A 20948-nucleotide genomic window follows, 5' to 3' on the forward strand; every position below is an offset into this window, starting at 1 on the left:
GTTATATGTCTGATCACTTCTCACAGTAGTCCACTTGGGTTTATTTATGAATACGTTTTTTGATCAGTACTTTATTGATCATTTATTTATTATACTTTATTATGCATTATTCCTATGCACCAGTTCCAGTTTGTCAGTACTGAAAAGACAGTAACCATGCCATTACTATTTTCCTATCTCAGCCTCATGATCTACATCCCATATTGGTTTTCGTCTCTGGATCAACAGGTGGAAAGGATGCTTGAGGTTTATGATTATTTTTATCTTTTATTCTATAAAGTTGTTTCAGCTTATTTAAATTACTTCATGTTGTCCTTTTGTTGTCCAGTTTCTGTGGGAAGTTTGGCTATCAAGCTGCTTGGTATCAGAGGGGGCTGCCTTAATAGCCATCAGTTCTCAATTACAGCGGACCTGAGCACATTAAATGTTGCTAATTACTGAGCTAGAAAACAAAGGAATAGTCCGAGAACTCGGAGCTGGGCTCACTAATTCACGTGGCTACTTTCATGGAGTCTGTCGACAAAACTGCTCTCTGATCCAAAGTGACTGTAGCTTTTACTACTCTCTCCCACTCAACACGTGGTACTCCATGTTTTCTCTCGATCCCTGAGTATTTCCCAATTTACTTTTTTTCGTTCTCATCATACCACTCCAGAGACCTGTGCTTCCCTTTGTAACACACGAGGATGTGACAGAGCTCCCATGGGATTCTGTCAGTGGTGGTCCTCAACCAGCTGGAAGGTTGTTGGTGATTGACATGGGACACTCCATACGCATTTTTAACAACTCAGTGTGCTGCCCACATAGCACTCTCACCCCTTACAAATGTCAGGGATAAATAATCAGGCGTGGTATTAGACCTACAACAGATCTGGCATTGCACAGAGCTATGCCTCCAGGTCAGCCTTAACTTCTCTTTTCAATAAAAGCAGTAAATAAGGTGTACTAAGTACACCCCTCAATTCTTCGTTTGTTTGGATTTCCTTTGTTTTGAATTCATTAAAACTCTGCAAGTTAAAAATGGCTCTGCTGCGAGTAAACCAATATTGAAAGCAGCAGCAATAGAATCAATGGACTCCAGTTTGTTTGTTTGTTTTGAAATCTTGCCTTTTCCCTTTATTGGCATCATCTGAAAGGAAAGACCAGAGAAGAGGGAGTTAGAAGAAGAAACAAATCCCTGAGAAGGAAAGTAGGACTTAAAGGAGCAAGAAGAAAAAGATTCAAACAAAGGGCTTCAGAAGGGAGTATTTTCTCTTCCTGTTTTCATTTTTGTTTCTGTTAAGGAAGATTTTTGTGTTGTGTGAAGGCCATTTGGTTTTCAATCACAGGTATTGCAATCTTAATCTACTAATATTAGAAAGCAAAAATAAATTCTGATAATAAAACTTTCTGAGTATCCATAAATGCCACTAAAATTGAGATTTGTTTTCACCAGCGGTATCCAAGCTTCAAATTTCTGGGCTAAGTACTTATTTGGATGCAAGTAGCAAACAAGGAGATTACGAAAATTTTGGAATTTTGGTCCTGCACAGACTTCCACATTGCTCTATCTATCATCTTTTCTGGTACTTCAGCTGAAGCAGATTGAGCTACTCAGAATGAGGAACATGAAGCATGTGCGTAGCTCATTCATAGATCAATCCTTAATTAAAATACCCCAGTCACAAGTTAACTTTACTTTTTTCCTGTTTATTAATGAATTACTTCCAATATGACACACACTTCAAAAATACATAACATCCATCAGACTGTTCTGATTAGTTCTAGTGTATAGGCAGAATACTGAGGCTGATCCTGCTCCTCTCTTCACAGAGGAATCAACAAGATACAGATGATTTTCTTGCAAGAAATTCACTTCGGTTTGGTGGTTGGTTGTTTTTTTTTGTTTTGAAAAGTGGATTTTCTTTGAAAGATTGTCCATGGTGGTGAGCATTTCTGCAAGACAGGCCATTTTTAAGAACACTATAGACTGCCACAAGCATTTACAGTCTTCCCTGTGCGGCTGCAGTTTGATACTTGATTCTGTATAGATAATGGTTTGTTTGGCTGATGTCGATGGGGAATGATCTGATGCATGGGGAATGCATCCACTTCTTCTCAATGTGATTCACACTGGGAAGCAGTTCTAACCAGCAGTGTTGAAAGAAAAAGCAGCCAAAACTACAGAACATGACTTTGGTAGCATAGTCTTCAGGGAACTACCCTAAAAGTCATGCTCTGAAAGAGGGCAGAACTAACCAAGACTCATACCAAAGACGTCTGCTCACCTCAGGGCCTGACTAGTCTGTGTAACCAGGCTGCTGACCACTATCTCATAGCAGCTTATGATCAAGCTTGTGTTGTCTGTTCTTCAACACGTAAAATGAGGTTTCTGATCACTTTCCCATTGCCATTGAGCTGCACTCTCTGGAGATTCCTATCCAGCTATCCCACACTGAAGAAACGCACAACCACTGTCAGGTATCACCTGATGCCTCTTCAGCAGTACCAGGCACTTGCACTGCTCTCTTTCCTGAACTGCTCCACATCCTTCTTGATAGGCTGGGAATGCTTTAATATTAGAATCTTGACTTTACTGCATAGTTTCCTAATGAATAAACGAACATATGGAAGAAAGAGCACAAAGTAGACAAATACAAACAGTACTAATAATCTGAGAAGACTGAATGACAAAATTTGAATATTATGCTTTTGACCCAGTGGTTTATGACGGACTGGTTGATGTGCAGATGTATGCAGACAAATTCCAGTTTTAACACTCTGTTTTTCAGAGATGTCCAGGATTTAAGAAACTGAAAAATGAGAACTTCCAAGCAGATTGTGCTCTTTTTCAATGGACAAACATTAATTTGTTTATGCTTCCTGTGATCAGCTTGGCAAAAGTTAATCTTTTTATGGTACAGCTCCTTACTTGTGTACTGATAAAGCATGCTGATGTTAATATTTAAAAAGAGATTTTAGCCTAAAAAAAATAAAGTATTCCTACTATTAGGAAAAAAGCATCTGCTCATGGGAGGTCACTATATTCTAACACACATTACAGCAGAAATGCTATTCATATAATCATAACCTTTTTATGGTTGAACTTAGTTACACATTTGACAAGACTTTCACAAAAATTGAGATGGCTTTTAGAAAATGTTAATTTAAATATGCTCAAGCGTAAAAAACTGAACAAATTAATCAGAAAATAACTTGATTCAACTTACTGCATCTCAGATTTGGTTGATCAAGCTCCAGCATGCAATTTCCACAAAATCTCTGTCATTTAGTATCATTATAGTGACACAGAAAGAATGCCATCTCTGAAGAGATGGTTTGGTCTTATAATGTTCAGTGGCTCCTTTCAAACCACAGTGGATGATGTTTACTGGGTTGTAGGTCACATGAAGAAACAGCAAGATGTGAACTTGGTAAGAATTGTCTGCCTGCTCCTCTTGTGCAGTTACTGTTGCTAAATAAAGTTGCAGTCTTGTTTCTTCCCATCAGCTGTGTCCCGCTCTTCATTTGCGGCATGTCACTGGCAATGTAGATAGAATATGCAGCAAATCAGAAGCTTTCTCATAAAATATCCATCAAAACACACAAAAGCATGTGGAGCACGAGGCTGTAAATTCAAAAAGAACGCTTACCAAAAGTGCATTTTTCTGAAGGTAAAACATAATAAAAATATTAAAAACTCTCCATAATCTTGTGCATCTAGATTGCTCGTAATTTCAAAGTCCTCAAAAGTATTTCAGACTAATAAAGATAAAAGCAAAAGGGTTCCAGCTGCTGCATACAACTTCACTTGCTTTCCCAGTTTACAAAGAGGTATTTTGTTTGCTTGCTTTTGAATGAGGAAAAAACTACTTGGAAACACAAATACCTTATGTTTTTCAACTTTGGAGTTGACTCCCCTCTTTTCTGAAATTCTTTAAGTGAAACATTGAAGTCTTTACTCATTTGTTGCTTACTTCTCCCCCTTGAGATCAAAGAGATGTTACTTGAGTAAATGTAAAATAATGTATCCACAATAAATGTAAGCTTCCGATGGAAAGCTGTAAGGCCAGAATTTCTGTCTCAGAAGTAACTATCCTCCATGTTTATGAATTTATTTTCCTGGCTGTGGGGAAGCCTGGCATCCATCCTTGCTGTAAAATTGTGTCTACAAAGGGGCACTGGGACATCTTAGCATTCTGATGCTGAGATAGTGATGCTGGGGACTGTGAGGCATGCAGAGGAAAAAAAAACATAAGAGCTGCTAATACAGAGGATAACACGCGCTCTTTTCAGAGTGTTCTACAAGGGAAAAAGATGCAACTACTCTTGATACATCTGCTTTGTTTCATTTACACTTTGTCCTGAACAAAATCTAAGGCTTTCAGGATTTCCTTCTCTTAACATAATGTTTGATCTGCAACATTTTTAAGCTAATGAAATAACTGTATGCCATTACCTTTTTTTTTCATATATGACATCTATGAAGTTACATGTTTATTATCTCCCTCTTCCCTGTGACACCTGAAATTTGAGTACATTAGATGCAAGGAGAGGGAAAATCAAACCACTTAATTATATTATACGGTAAGGCACCCTAAAACAACTGCATATAAAAGTTCTATACATGATTTGTTACTCATTATCTAGGTATTGCAGAAGCCCGCACCAATGCAGTAACATCACTTGATATGAAAATATTCCTAGAAAAACATAACCCATGTAACACTACTATGAAACACACTTTCACATAGACTTTTAATTTATGGCATTGCAAATCAAAAGCGAGAGATGGTTCAGACAAGAAATAAAAACATTCCATAAGAAAGTGATATACGAAGGAAAAAGTACTGAAATGTATGTTTAGGGTATAAAGTATAAATCAATAAACCCCATATTGTTTAAAATCTGTATGAGATCAGCTAACTTGATCTTTTAAAGTTGTTTCCAGTTTATGCCCACCATGTGTGGTGCTTCCCTGTGGTTTGTTATTTTACTTCAATGGCAGAGGGAGGAAACCAACAAAGCTCAGTAACCATACTGCATAGCACAATGTAACCATGGAAGCATTTGTCCCCTTGTCAGAGCCTCTCCAGAACGATTCAGCCATTCATTTCATTGAATCAATATTGAAGCTTTTAAGATTTATTACTTGAGGGTGGAGGAAAACTAATAAAACAAATTCCTTGCTGCTTCCCATTAAATACATCTTGTCACAGTAGGCATATTAATACCTCGTAAACACTTTACTGATGTCGTGTGGGCTATGTTACTGTCTCTCCTTACGGAGGGATTACTCGTAATGTATTTGCATTAACATGCCTGATACTCATTGAAAGAACTTAAAAGTTTCTGACACATTCTGCTGTCCTGTATAGAAGCTGAATCGAGTAGAAAGACAAAAGTTGTAAGAAAACAGGGGTGGAGGGAATCTCTTTTAAAATTAATGAAAATGCTCCCGTCAAACAGTTTCTGTGTCTACTAGATCACTCTCTTACTTATGTCATAAAATGGACATTTGTAAACATGCTTTAAATGCTTAAAAAAGTTGAACGGGATGATTTATTTTACAAGTACTTTCACATTTGTTAAAATATGCTATAGTTATCTAAAACTGACAAAGGCAAAACTGAAACCAGCATGTTTTATATTAAAAACAACCATTTCCTAAGCTCTATACTGATAAATATTTCAGATTACAGACAGCTATATTACGTGACAAATTTTTCTTTATATTTTAATCAACTTTGTACTGAAAATTTGAAAGAAAGCATAGCAAGTTGTTTACAATTACAGTACCATTACTATTACTAATATCACGAGCAGAGAGTATTAATTCAACAGTTTAATTTACACTTGCATGCCATTATAGGTGAAAATCAAAGGCACCTTAAATACACAGTTCAAATATTTATCGATATAGCAGGCTGTGAATGCCATACTTGCTCATATATTAAAGCTTTTCAAGACTCCGAATCAGATCCTTTACCATGAGACAGTCTCCCTGCTCCTGCTCCCACTCCCTTCCATCATTCCCTCTCCCTTTTGTAAAAGCTGTTCAGCATACCCCACTATTCCAGCCGTGAGGAGCTTAAAATAAAGGATGAAAGTAATGCCAGGATATTCCAGACAACTCCCTCACTTGCCCTATAGGCCTCTCTTCACGTGGGAAGAACAGTAGATGGGTGGAAGAAGAGGCTGCAGAGCTGACGGGATTGCAGGGGTGTACTGGGGCCTGCGTAAGGGCACTTTCCCACTCAGTGGAATGACATCAAAGGACTGTGTGCCAGTGAAAGCTTTTCTGGGCTGTAGCTGTAGGCACCAACATACCAATACAGAATACATCTGCAGTAAAAACTCGTGTGCTGGTGGGCTTGTAACCAAGGAAAGGTCTGTGTCAATGAAGATGCAACCATACCTACATAGCAGTGCCTCCAGTAAGGACAAATTATCAGTACCACGGAGGCCAAAGAAAGCTTCTGCCACAGCTGAAATCCCAGTGCTTAAAAAATACCATAAAATATTCAACTCCTTCCTGTGGGGGTAAAACTATCAAAATCCTTAAACTCTTTATTTCCAAAATTAAGAGGAGTTTACTAGAGTGACAAAAAGCCAGGATTCTACAATCAAGAAAAAAATTTGAATGAGCATGCATCTTGGTGCAATAGTATAGTATTCAATAAAAATTCAACCAGAAACAAATTAAAAAATAAATCAGTATACAGGTTATGGAAACGGGGACTAGAGATTAGACATTTTAAATTACACTGTATAAATTACAGATTAAAGATATAAACGGAAAAACACTGGGCTGGCAAGACAATGACAAGTTTAATAACCATATTTTAAATGTCCGTAACAATCAATTCTAAAGATATAAAAGGAGGTTTAGACTATAAATGCAGCCTGACAGCAAACCTAGACAAAATACTGTAAAGGCTGATGTGGGATTTCACTTATAAGGAGGTAAAAGAAAGGAACAGAATAAATACGTGATCTTATACAAATAGTGCAATTTGGTTTAATTCTGAAAGATTACAAATTTGAATGATCACACTGCTAGTAAGCAGTGCAATGCTGTAAAATGCATTAAAAACTAGCTGGTAGATCTCAAAAAGCATACCCCAGTAAGATATTATGAACAAAATACAGATTTCTTTATAAACAAATGAAAATACTTCTATTTTGTAGTTCAACAAGGGTTACAAATAGATCTGCTGCTCCTCAACACTCTCTCCCTGTAAATACCACCATTATGACTGGATGTTTGTGATGTCAGTATTAGCAGAAAGTAAATGACAGTATTACAGTGCTATGGCTCACCTGGTAAGCTGGTTCCATTAAAACACGTAATGTTACACCTACTGAATACTTTCAAAACAAAAATATAGGTTATACCTTACAAATGGTCTTCGGGATCATTTTCATGTGAAGAAAGTCTAGCAGAGCAGCTCACCATAAGTGTGAAACGTGATGCTGTGATTGGGAAAAAACAGAATTAGTGTGATCTTCAGATACGTCATCAGTATATTAGTGACAAGTTGCTGGGGTTGGGGCATCATTTACCTTTGTATGTAGCACTAATGGGGTGGATATTTGAAACCGCAGAAAATTCTGGTGTCCACATTTTAAAAACAACGCTGAAACCACAGAGGATGCAAACAAATCAGATTCCCAAAAACTGAGAAAGCAGAGAGCAAAAGTTAACAATTTCTGAATGTTTAATTCATTAAAAAAAAAAAATGAAGGAAAGACTTGACTACAGTGCAAAAATTCCCTCAGAGAAAAAACAAGCTGAGCACTGAAAGGGTTCCTTAATTTACTCAGGGAAAACATATCAAAAAGTAACAGCTATTCCTGGACTTAACTACACATTCATCCAGCTAAAATTGGAAGGAATCTATGACAATTTCTGAAAAAAAGAACTTCAGTTATCACACTACAGAAAATCTGATTCATAAATACGGGTATATGAGTAGGAACTCAGAATCTTGTAGCAAAATCTGTCTGCAAATAATTTGAAATAAATTTTCAAGAGACTATAGTCCATTTTTGCATACTTTTACTGTAACTGACTGGTTTCACTGGTAGATTTTCTTATTCAGAGGATACCTGAGCTAAGGAAAGTAAAATGTAAATCAGAAGCAAATACACAGTTCTTTAAAAATTTTTGAAAACTAAATATCAAACAACCAATGCACCCTACTGGCTGTGTTATGGAAGGTACACAGCATATTTCTATTATGATGTATTAAATCTAAATGAAATTAACTAAAAAGTAATCCATTCATGCTGAGGAACCAAAGGGAAGCAGTAAACACATGAAATATGAAATCAGGAAACAACAGTCTCAATACAAAGATAAATTTTCATTTATTCTCATTAAAACCATAACAATGCTAAATTAAACAATTAATTTTTGTGGTCATTTTTAACCCATTTTAAAGTGAAACTGTTGGAATCTTGCTGTCTAAAAAGGGTTTCTGTTAATTTTGAGGATCAAGGCCCAGATTATAGTTAATGTATACATTATAGTTAAATGTATACATGCAAATATTTCCACTGGAGAACAGATAATCTGCGTCTGCGGATTTAGCATTATTTGGTTCCTGCGTACTTTTGTAGTTCTTAAATAGCTCCTCTTACTGCACTTTACACATCTCGCAGTCAGACACGGCTTAATAACTTCACACTTCATCTGGACTCCATCGGAGCAGCAGATCTACCTTGACATTACTATTATTTCCTATGATTTTAGTACCATTCCCAAGTACCAAGCAGAGAAGCAGAGACAGACAAAGGCTGTATATTTATTTCCATGTGAATCTTTTGATGAGTCATAGCTTATCATGTCATTTAAGTAATTAAAACATACATTTAGATACTCGCTATCTAAATGTAAAATCTAGCCCTGTGGTCCTGAAGCACAGAATGACCTAAAGACTTAGAAAAGCAGTGGTGTCACATGACATGTATGTAACTTCCAGACAAAAAGAATGTATTTTTTTTGTAAATTAAAGATGACTAACAAATTTTATCAGTCCCCCAACATCTTCTTTATAGTTCCTATTAATTCCTTAAGATCTTTTTAATATTCCTATGTGTATACTTAACTTCCTAGCTCTGATCGAGACACACTAGATACAACATGACCAAAGGGAATGTGGTAGAGATGCCTGCAGTGGCTCTTGGAATGCCATGAAGTGATTAACACTGACCCTGTTGCTCATTGAGAATGCACTATTAGGATATGCAAAGTAACTTACATGGGGATGGAGAAAGGCTGTATTCCTATTAGCATTCACGGGAGCTATGCAGCTACAGTCTTGTTCATCAAGTTTGGAATATACCCTTTTGTTATTGATGGGAAAATGTCACTAGTTACAAATGGTTACACGCAGGGGTGTAGCGGGGTCAAAGCAAACTCCAAGACTTTCTTTCCCCCTCTAAGGCAGAGTGCTGCTTCAGCAGTTCTTTTTTGACCTGATGGTACACCTCTTTAGATAAAAGAAATGGTGAAACTCCCTGCCCTGACCTTTCCTGCAGCCTCGCCACCCAAAGATTAAAGAAATCCTCCAAAAGGGTATCCCATTAGTGGTATACGATGGGACAATCATCAGACACCGCTGCAGGCATCACTGAGTTATGAAGTCTGCCTTCAAACTCCTCTCCAGGTCCACCCACAGCTCTGACAGGTCTCATAAAACAGTCTTTCAACAGCATGAATAGGGTCTGAGTCATCAGTTTCCCAGCTACAGACAACTACTGTTGCTTCACTTCTATTACTGAAAGCTTTCCTTTAAAAACCAAAACAAAACTGCAGATATTCTTTGCCAGATGTGGCATGACACCTCTTAATAGATGGAATTCTCATTCACTAAGTTATAATTACTTTTTGTCAACTTGAGATCCCACGAGAAAACTTAGGGTTTATGGGAAATTAATTCAATTTTGTCACCAACAATATTGCTCTTGCTGGAAATACAGTTGGTGGAAGATTCAGTTGACTTGCATTTTGCCATCCCTAGAAACACATCACATCATTCTGGGAGCCCTACAAGTACATTCATGCATTTGTCACGTAATCTGACAACCCAAACTTGTCTTTGTTGTTTGGAGGCTTCTATGTAAGGCTGTATCTAAGGCCTCCGGTGCAGCTATGTTAATTAGCACAAGCTGTGCATCTGACCCATGATAAAAATAGAAGGCTTATTTCTGAGCAGGCTTTGATGGGGAAGATGCTATGAAATACTCTGAAGAGTATTTGGTTTAGAAATAGTCTACATGGTTTAGAAATAGTCTCCTGTTATAAGAAACTTTAGTTTGGGGGAATCCTAACTAGACTTGGCATCTACAGCAATATTTTAACAAATGAAGAATCGGAAAGCCTGAAAATTAGCTTCTGCTAACTGTGCCCAACTTCCCGCTGGAAGGAAATCCTGTTTACACGTTAGTACTGTTTCATGCTTCTCTGCAAAGGACAGCAATCAGGTCTGCCTAATCTAGCCAGCTCATATTTTATGCTCGCTGCGGACTTCTGCACCTGAGAATATTTATATTCTCTCATGCAAACCTTCTCTTACAACATAGAACTTCTATACTCTTGACAGAACATCTATGCTGAAATGTATTGCTTTTCTCATTGATGCTATTTGGCTAGGGAGTACCTAGCCAGCCTTAGGAATACTTTAATTTTACCTGATGCATCCCTCATCCACAATAAAGGACTATTTTAAGGTAGTTACGGAAATACATACATCTACTCTTTAAAATAAGCTGAGACACAAGAATGCACTGCACCTTGATAGCTTACTTTAAAATGCCTGCAAATGTAGCTTCAATCTTCTTCAACTTTTGTGTGAAGTGTGACACTCAGACCTACACAACTGTTAGCTCTTATGTTTATGTCTTGAGACTCAAGGCATTTAGTTTTTCAAAACTAAAGTCATAGAAGAATTCTGCCTTTGTTAATACCAAACACATTTCTAACCTCTCTGGTTGTTCAGGAAAGTCTCGAAACATCATATAACAAAGCTAAAAAAAAAAAAAAGGACAAAAAAACCCCCTCTTATTTAAAATTACTTTCTTTTTTTAAGATTAGATTTAATCTGTTGCGGAACCAGACTTGCAACCGCATTTGCCTTCAGCATCAATGCAATCATTTGTCCCAACATACCCAGCCTACCCTTAGAGATGTCAGCTCTTGTATGAAATACTGCACTTGCTCCTGCTCTAATCAAAAACTTCCTTCTAAGGCTATGTCACAAGAAACCTACATGAGATTAAATTTACTAGCTAGACTAAAGTCTTCCTATTGCCGCCTATTGCCTCAGCAACTGCAACAGCTGCTGACAATTATTTAATAGTAAAAATGACTCTGAAGGACAGCTGAAATATCTACAGAGCTTAATTTATAGTTTCTCTCATGTTAAAAAATACATCAGCATGGGCTGAACACCTGTGTCTCTGCAGTACTAGTCCTGGGGAGTGGGGAAAGGCGTGAAGGGATAAAAACAACCTACCAGGCACCTTCTGAGTGAGTAGCAATGCAGTAAGAGCCAGGCAGGACTACCAGGTGCACAGACTTTGGAGAGGAGCTGCGAACTGCTAGGGGCAAAAAGGGCTCTTAGACGAATTATCTTACTTGTCCAAATACATGACCGCTTCGCACCTGAGCAGCCTCCATTTCTGCACAAACAGGGTCATGAAGAATGATGTGTTAAAGAGAAAATCTCACAGGCGGGACCCCGCACTCCCACCCGCTCCCCACAGCCCGCCTCGGCCCCCTCAGAGCCTCCGTGCCAGCCCTGCGCGGCACCGGCCGTCTGCGACTGCCCAGTGCCCGCCGGCCACCGCAGCCTGCCGCTGTGCGGGGACCCCCCTCACAGCCCCGCGCGGGGCCGGCGGCCGCGGGGAGAAGCGCCGCAGCGCTCCTGTCCCTGCGGTCTGCGCCCCTCTCCCCTTCGCGGCGGGACACGGGCGGCTCAGGGCGGGGGGCAGAGAGCTCCACCGCCCGGCAGCACCGCGGCCTCCAGCGCCCAGCCGCAGAGCTCCTCCACCCGAATCCGGGACGGCGGCAGGGGGAGCGGTGCGGGTCACACCGCCGCGGCACACCCCTCCTCACGCCGGGGAAACCCGGCGCAGCCTCCGAGGGGGCCCCGACGAGGCGAGGCGCGGCCGCGCCCCCTCAGGGGAGCGGCGGGAGCCCCGGCGGCCCCACTGACGGCCGCGGCCCCCCCCCTCCCCTCAGCGGCAGCGCGCGGGCGGCGTGGCGCGCGGGCCCTTTAAGGGCGGGAGCGCGGCCGGCGCCGGAGGCGGGGCCGCCCTGCGGACGTGGCGGGGCGGCCGCCATTGCGATGGCCATGAGGAGCGGCGGCAGGTAGGGCCGCTGCCCGGGGAGGAGCGGGGCCGGGCCGGGCGCTCCCCTCTGCGGCGGAGCCGGCTGTCGCCTCGCCGGGAAGGGAGCTGGGCGGCGGGGGAGGGCGGCGTGGGGATCCCCCCCGCGGAGGGCGCCACGCCTGCGGTCTGTCCCCGCAGAGCCGCCCGCGGAGAATGGCGGGCAGAGGCGCCGGCTGCGGCCTGCAGCCGCCGGCCGTAGCGCAGCCGCCCGCCGGCGGTCACCTGTACCCCTTCGTGAGCGCGGAGAGCGAGGGTCCGGAGGAGGACGGCGAGGTGTCGGAGCTGCGGCCGCGGGGCAGGGAGAAGGTCCGGAGGAGCGCGTCGCGGGACAGGCTGGATGATATCGTCCTGCTAACGAAGGACATCCAGGAAGGGGACACGCTGAACGCGATCGCGCTTCAGTATTGCTGCTCGGTAAGTCCCCGGGCGCTCCCCGCTTCTGCTTCCTGGCTGGCCTGGTCCCTCGGGCGGCTGGGTTAAGGTGGCTGTGGGCGTCCGTGTAGACAACGCATCGGAAGCTCCGTGCCCTTTAGAAGTAAAAACAATGACGGTAGAGTGATAGTGTAACAGCGCAGCCAGTTCCATATGCTTTTTTCACTTAAAGCTAATGTAAGTGTAAGAAATAAATGTGTGATTTTGCTTATGGCACTGCCTCTCGGAGTGTACATATTACAGCAAAAGTCATGCCCGTGCGTAGTCACACGTGGGCACTTCTACTAGTGACATCTTCGCTCTAAGTGAGGAGGAGGGTATTGCTGAACCACCTTCGGGGTTTGTGTGAAGCCCTAATTCCATTAAGGGAGGGAAAAAGCCTCATTGCACTTTTTTTTTTAATTTATTATCAAAAACATGTTGTATTGTCCGGAGCTCTCTGCCCATGCACCCCAAGTGTTCCCTTCTGGTGCTCAGACCTCACTATTTCTCCTGGCTAAGAGTGCTTAAATTAGTCTGGTGAATGTCCTTCCTGCCCAGTGCTTTTGTCTGGCCAGTGCTCATTAAGGCAGAGGCTTCTGCCTTGGTTGATGTTAGCCTTTGCATGTATCCAGTTTTAACAGGAAATCAGCTGTGCGTGTGGGTGGCACTTAAATCCTTGCAGAGTTATTTCACATTAGACTTAAAATCTGAACTTCTCGAGAGCAAAGTGAGATTCATTTTGAGCAAGAATGGGAAAAGGGGAGAGCTGACTTGATGAGGGAAGATGACAGTTGTAAGTTAAGCTTGGTTTCTGCCTTAGCCCCCAGAAGCAGACAGAGAATGCAAACCACAGCTGTGGCTAGATGCATTGGAAGCTCATAATTGTTAATATTCCTTACTCAGAAGTTTTAAACTTAATTAGGAACTAACAGTAATTTACTTCCTTTGAAAACATGGAGGTAAAGTCCCATTCCTTTCACAGAGATAATTGCCACTGATAGATGAATATACATTAAGTGAATATATATGGGTGAAGTGACTTTCAGTCTTCCTATCTGAAGTGAGGAGGTTTGTTACCTTGTAATTACCTTCTTGCTTTTACATTGTTCAGATTTGGTCTTTCACCTCTTCTCACTTCATACTGTTTGAATGGGTATTGGTTTAAAAAAAAGGGGGGGAAACCAAAATTTGCTTCATGAGGAAAGAATCGTATTTCTCAAGGATGTCATACTCTTAAAAGAGTTTCAGTTCAGTGGGGCTTGGATATTTAAACTGTTGTTTTTATTTTTAGGTTGCAGATATCAAAAGAGTTAACAATCTAATCAATGATCAAGACTTTTTTGCCCTGAGGTCTATCAAAATTCCAGTGAAAAAGTTCAGTGTATTGACCGAAACACATGTCTCTCCAAAAGGAAGACCCGTCCTTCGGCCTGCTCACTGTTCCCCAGAAGCGCAGGAAACGTCCCCTTCTGATAAATTCTCTGCTAATGAGACTGCCGGCAACTTCTTAAAAGAAGTGGATCGAGATATAGAAGAAATAGTGAAGTGTAACGATACAAAGAGAGAGAATCTTAATGAAGTTGTTTCTGCCTTAGCAGCCCAACAGATCTGTTTTGAAACGGATGGCAAAACTAAAAAATGCAAGGATCCTTACTACGGAGCAGATTGGGGTATAGGATGGTGGACAGCTGTCGTGATAATGTTGATTATTGGCATAGTAACTCCCGTTTTTTATCTCCTGTATTACGAAGTTCTAGTGAAAGCAGATGTCAGTCACCATTCTACAATGGAATCTTCCCATTTCTTTGTCACAGCAGCATCACATCAGAAACAAATAGAAAATGGAATAAATCCAGCAAATATTATAAATGTTGATAATCAAGGAGACCTTCAGCCTTAACGACGGAAAACCCCAGGCAACTGCTGTTCACAGACACATAACATAGCATTAGGTAAAGGGGAAACCACAGAATGCCAGATGCATCTGGAACGCAGAGAAAACGCGTACTGACGTGTGACTTGCCTTTACGGGCAGTGTTCCAGTACAAGGATGTTTCTGTGAATCATGTAATCTCTGAATATGCCTGAGACAGGTGATTTTAATGCAAGATTGGGATATAAGTTAAGGTATAAAATTGTCTCTGAAGCTTTGCACTTTTTTCTATTTTGATAGGCATATGTTTTTTAATTAATTATGAGGTGAAAAAATGTAGGTTGACCTAACACGTGAGGAGTCTCACTGTATGTTTTACAGCCCTAAAATGGGCATTTGGGGATATCTGACTTTTAAACATCTTAAAGTATTTATAGAATGCATAGTACACTTAACATTTTAATATCAGGTTTACAGTTGACAGTTAAAACTGCGTTCTCATTTTATCTTTTTTATAGAGTAAGATTTTCTTAAAACCCAATCATTCCATAAATAATTGCCACTATGAAGTTCTTTATTAGAAGTGACTTTTACAGAGGCAGTAGCTATTACTTAAGCTGGAATCTTCAAATCTTGTGCCTGTGGTCAGCCCATTCTTTAGTACTTTTCAGTGTAGGCAGTGGGATAGTTTGTTTTCTATGTATGTGCCTCAACACAGTCCAGTGGAGAAAATCTTGTTGAAACTTCACATCCTTCTGTGGTATCCTGCTGAAAGCTGACTGGACTGCACTTCTGATCTGGTCAGCTGTGTGTAGAATGAAAGAAGTGCACATGTGTGGCACCTTGCTGTGACTGCTTCTGTAGTCTTTATTTTATGCTAATGGCTTTTTTTTTCCCCCCCTTCCAGTTAATCTCAGTTCAGGACCAACTGATTCTTCAGACAGCAATCATGTAGATACTGAGTGTGCTAATGGTCATGTGCTCATGAACCTCTAACACTAACTTGTTCCTAAAATCTAGAAAACTTCAAAGCAGATTTAATAGCTGCTAGCAAGAAACTTAAATTGCAGCAGAATAGACCAGTTGCAGCTTCAGACCTGTTCTTTACATAGTAGTGTATTCATCAACCACTCTGTTCTTGAATGTTTCACTTGGGGTTTCATGAACAAGTTCGTTTTTCTCCTCTTTTCTTCCCTTCCTGAAAATGCTACAAGATAAACAAAAAACTCCCTAGACTCTTCTTATAGAAAGAAGGAGGTACTTGTGTACTGAGAATATTTTTAAATAAAAATTGAGATGCTGCCTATAATTTTTTTTTGTTATATTTGCCTTGTGGAGTAAGATTTCCATTGCCCTGTTCAAAGTACCATTTGTTATCAAAGCCCAAGATGACTGACTTAAATAGGACTTAGAGAAATGGAAAAAATACTACTATCCTTTAAACTACTATTGTAAGCTTTCCTTTGAGTGTCTTGACTAAGTATATACCGTAGAAAAAAATCTGATAAAGTGAACATTTCCTAACTACTGGAGGTATTCCAAAGTGCTTTATTAACTTAGATTTTGAAAGATTCATCCCCCATCTATTCTTGGGGCACCTGTTTCCCCAACAAGTGGGGCAAATATTCTTCACTGGTATGCTAAGTGTATGAACATGAATTGGATAACTTTTAATGTATTACATCATTGAAATTGAAGCAGGCCAGAGCTTGAAGGGAAATGCTGTACAGTTGGATCTGTGAACTATGATCTGTGGCTCTTGAACCCTTTGATCAAAGGGGTGTCTGTGGAGACAGTATGACTACTCATAGTTTCCATACTAGAAGAGGGATTACAAACAGGCATGAACTTCATGTTTCACATACCACTTGTTTTCAAAGATATTTTAAAATAATAGTTCTTTACATGAAAAGAATATGCCAGTAACACAAGCGTGAATACTGAAGTACCAGTTCTGGGTAAGACTGTATGAAAAATTGCATTGCAGAATAATTTATGGTGGCTAACGTGATACAGCTTCTGTGGCTAGAACTTCAAAAGGCGACTTGCTGTAGTCCAGACCACACAGCTTTGGCATGTTAAGACACAGGACTGAAACTTGGTACATAACCTGTCAATTCTCCGCTGCAAGCTTATTTGCTGGTTTGTTCCTTTCCCCTTCATTCTGTTTCTGAACCCTCAACATTTTTAATACTTTATCCTTCCATTTCTTAGGAGATGATTGTCAAAGAACATGAAATTAGCTATTGTGATGAAGCCTCATTTACTGCATGTACTTGAAATGATGGGTGTTAAATTGCCATTGGTACAGAAGTGAACTTAACTTCGGTTGTGGTCTGACTCGGTTAGGAAGGTCTCTATCGTGTTGATGCACGAGTAAAGAGATGGGTGGTTAACTGTTGCTTTTCATCCTGTGGTGGTACAGCTGAGTAGTTCTCTAGTGTATCTTAGGCTTTGGGCTTTTACAGTGCTGGAAGGCCTGTGGCTTATCGTCACCCAGTTAAGTGTGATGGGCCTTTATTTCCCTTAGAAAAACACAGAGGGTTAGCGGTTTTATTGAACTGTATTGTACTCTAACCAAGAGCCTAGCATGGTTTTACTGTTATGTAGCATATTTCATATAGCATATCTTTAATTTAGAGAGTTAACTTTATCAGAAGATAGAGTAGGTCTCTTTCCAAGATGGCAGGACTCCTGGTACTGCTAATCTACAAGCACCAGCTGGCTTGACTTTCTGCAGGATGCAGGGATCTTTACTGTTTTTTCCAAAATAACTGGCAATGCATCATCATGTATCAGCCCTGAATAGACAGGGTAACTGCTCTGTATGGGACTTAAATCTGATTTAAGTTAAAATCTGTAAAGTTAGTCTTCTAGAAACTGACTTGTTTAAAAGAAAAACCACAAAACAACTGCGTGGTAAGTCATGTTTTAGATTAATTACAACACATTGTTGATCAGGAAGTTGTTTTTAAATTTAAGTGCATATTGCACTGTTGAATCATGTAAAATGTAAATGCCTTAAATCTGCTATATTTTGGAGTGTGTTGTCACAAATAGTCTTTGTATAGCTGTTCCATAAAGGCTGAAAATGTAACTTTGTAAAACAATCCTGAACGAGGATGCAAGTTTTATTTTAAATACTTCTGCTCCTCTGCTTTTAGAAGAACGTAAGTAATATTCATAAAATAAAGATTTTATTTTAGACTGCAGTGAAAGTGGTGCATATAATGTATTCTTAGGTCTATATACTTTGCATGTTTTATTACAGGAGGCTGCTACTTGTATTTGTTTTGGCTAGTTTTTATGTATGATCTAAAATAAAAATCCTTGGCCAACAGTTATGTTGTTGGCAGTAGCTGCATAAAACATTCACATCTAGCATACCATAACTGGAGCCTTGATGGTTTATCCTGTGCGTGCCTTGTAGAGCTTGGAACTTTTCTGCATAAAGTTCTGAGAACTTGTTAGTTCTGTGAAATGAGGATTAAGAAATAGGCATGAAAAATTAAGGTAGTGATCAGTGAAGTTCTTAGGTGGTGATCTCTACACACTGAAAGCAGTGCCTTCTTGCATGAAGTGCCTTGGCACAGAGCTGTGCCATTGCAGAACTCGGCGTGTTCGTAAGTGTTGGCCTTATTTGCCATTGTTAAACTAGTCCTAGAAGGTCAATCCTAAGACTGCAGTTCCCTCTGGAGGACAGAGGTGACCATAGTTCGCCTTTTAAAGGTCTCAAAAAGGGCTGGAGCACTTCTCCTATGAAGAGAGGCTGAGAGAGTTGGGGCTGTTCAGCCTGGAGAAGAGAAGGCTCTGGGGAGACCTTCTAGCAGCTTTCCAGTACCTGAAGGGGCTACAGGAAAGTGGGAGAGGGGCTTTTTACAAGGGCATGTAGTGATAGGACGAGGGGGAATGGTTTTAAACTGAAAAAGGGGAGATTTAGATTAGATCTTAGGAAGAAATTCTCTACTGTGGGGGTAGTGAGACACTGTCCCAGGTTGCCCAGACAAGCTGTGGCTGCCCCCTCCCTGGCAGTGTTCAAGGCCAGGTTGGATGGGGCTTGGAGCAACCTGGTCTAGTGGAAGGTGTCCCTGCCTGTGGCAGGGGGGTTGGAACTAGATGATCTTCAAGGTGCCTTCCAACCCAAACCATTCTGTGATTCTATGAAAAAGACCTGATTTCTGCCGGAGTAACACTTCTCAACAGTACAGCAGGGAGGCAGTTATCTCTCCCATTAGCAGTATGATGAATGAAGAAAGTAATTGGTCCCCAAGAATTCATGTCTGCTACAAAATAAGGTATTGTACCTGTTCAGGCAAGCCACAGCTTGTGACCAAACTGTTAAGTTGGGCAGTCATGCTTCTCCGGGGTTAATTGTCTAGTTCTGGCAAAAGCCATCTATTTGCATTCCTTGTGTGAGAGGCAAGGAGTCTCTCTGCTTACTTGCATGGAGGGAACAGCTAGTAGAAAATAACACTAGTTATACTTGAGGCAACCAAATTTAATTTTCTACATGCTTACCTTGTTCACATCTTCTGTCTTTCTCTTGTATATCACATCCAAGATATAAGCACCATTGTTCAAGAAATAACTGCTGGCATGTGTGATGTTAAAAGAAAATGATCAAACAGAATACATTTCTTGTGCAATGCAGCAGAATGTTTATTAAACATTATTTGTATAGGTATGAACACTTCAAAATAAATTGGTATACCACTGAGGTGCGACCTGCATAGCATTTTAGTTCGCTTCCTGTACATCTGATAAGTATTTTATCAGAACACTTGAAAGCTACACCTTAAAGAACACGTTCTTATTGCATACAGAAGTTCATAGAATAATGCAGTACTGTTTTCCAGTCAGCAGTGAGGTGAAATACTGCTTGACAAAATGCCAAACTTGCAAGGAAAACTTCCGTACTTTCCTTTGCTGATAAAATAATTGGGTTTGTTTTAAAACTGTTCTTTCACTAGACCTGATAACAGCACTAGTTATCAGGAACAGAATGTTTTAAAAAAAGTAAAAAAAACCCAAACAAACAAATAAAACCCACAAACCAACCCTGATCAATAGTAATATAATAACACTGATCAAAAATAACACTGACCAATAGTATTTTGTATCATTAAAGGACAATGGGACACAGAGTATGCTCTGTCATTGCCTCAACTTTCTAATCTCAGGAATAAGTTTGCTACGCTTCAGCTGTTGGTTAACTAAAATTAATGTTTCCAAATATCCTTGTTTTGCTATTCTCAGCATTCTGTCTTGTTTTCCTAATTAAAACTTCATGCATCAAAATACTTCACCACATTCTTTTCCTATGTTTTCGGGTTTTTTTTGTATTGATTTGCTGTCTGTGAAGTTTCTGACTTGTTTGTTCTGTAGGAAAATAAATAAATGCATTAACACTTACATAGATAGCTATCATCTGCCATCCCAACAGCTCTGTGAGGTAGGAAAGTTAGTATCACTTTAAGAGGCAGAGGGACTGAGGTGAAGGACTGAAATTCTCATCACTAATCTGTGTGCCACTGGTGAAAACCAGGATCCCATAATTTCTCAACCTTAAATTCTGCCATATATTATTTCTAAATGAAACTACCCTTAATTATTACCTATACTGATTCATAAAGGTAATGTAACGCATTGTTAAATATTAGTCCCTTCTTACCAAAATACTAAAAATAGTAAGTTCTTTTAACTAGAATAATACCTCTTCAAAATACTCTCATTATGTTGTTTGTCCGTATTACTAAAGTCCTTTCAAGTCAGTTTATATTAAAGTGCTGAGTGGTCAATTACTTTCAGTCACCTGAATTACGAAGTTACGTAAATTCTACCAGAGAAGCCAGCTGCCAAATACGAGCAGCTTGTGTCCGTAAAGGTCATATATTTTTTGCTGCAGTCATCAAGAATTTTACTATTATTTTCAAGATTTGACTGCTAAAGCACAGAACTGACTAGTGCAAACGCTTAGGCACAATTTCGATTAAAATGCATACATTCTTTTTCTGTGCAGAGGCAATACCATGGCATATAGCTTACTCCATCAGTAGGCATTCCAGAGAATCTTAAAAAGGCGCACGTCTGCAAAATGTTTGGCGAAAGAACAAAAGAAAGAATCCTACATCCTGTTTTACAGCATAGTACAATTAAAAAGAAGTGTCCAGCATGTTTTTGGAGAGTACACTTAAAACCAACAGAGCTAAAGCCTTCATTCTGTTGATACTCAGCCTACCTCCAGAATTCTACTTCAAGTAGTCTAAGGCTTGAGCAGTGTACC

General features: G+C 40.2%; 1 protein-coding gene across 1 annotated transcript; it reads left to right on the plus strand.

Moving 5' to 3' along the window:
- Positions 1-12307: 12307 nt before the first annotated feature.
- On the plus strand, positions 12308-15974 carry LYSMD3 (LysM domain containing 3). The gene is made up of 3 exons (XM_068422778.1): positions 12308-12358; positions 12517-12792; positions 14084-15974. The coding sequence occupies exons 2-3, from the start codon at positions 12532-12534 to the stop codon at positions 14690-14692; spliced, it is 870 nt and encodes a 289-aa protein (XP_068278879.1). The 5' UTR covers positions 12308-12358; positions 12517-12531; the 3' UTR covers positions 14693-15974.
- The last annotated feature ends 4974 nt before the right edge of the window (positions 15975-20948 follow it).

This window comes from Nyctibius grandis, chromosome Z (assembly GCF_013368605.1).
Source record: "Nyctibius grandis isolate bNycGra1 chromosome Z, bNycGra1.pri, whole genome shotgun sequence".
In the NCBI taxonomy this organism is placed as follows: Eukaryota; Metazoa; Chordata; class Aves; order Nyctibiiformes; family Nyctibiidae; genus Nyctibius; species Nyctibius grandis.

Excerpts from the sequence above, each read along its gene's own strand:
- LYSMD3 (XM_068422778.1), top strand. The coding sequence starts at position 12,532 with ATGGCGGGCAGAGGCGCCGGCTGCGGCCTGCAGCCGCCGGCCGTAGCG. Across the intron at positions 12,793-14,083 it reads CGCTTCAGTATTGCTGCTCG|GTTGCAGATATCAAAAGAGT; the intron begins GTAAGTCCCCGG and ends TTTTATTTTTAG.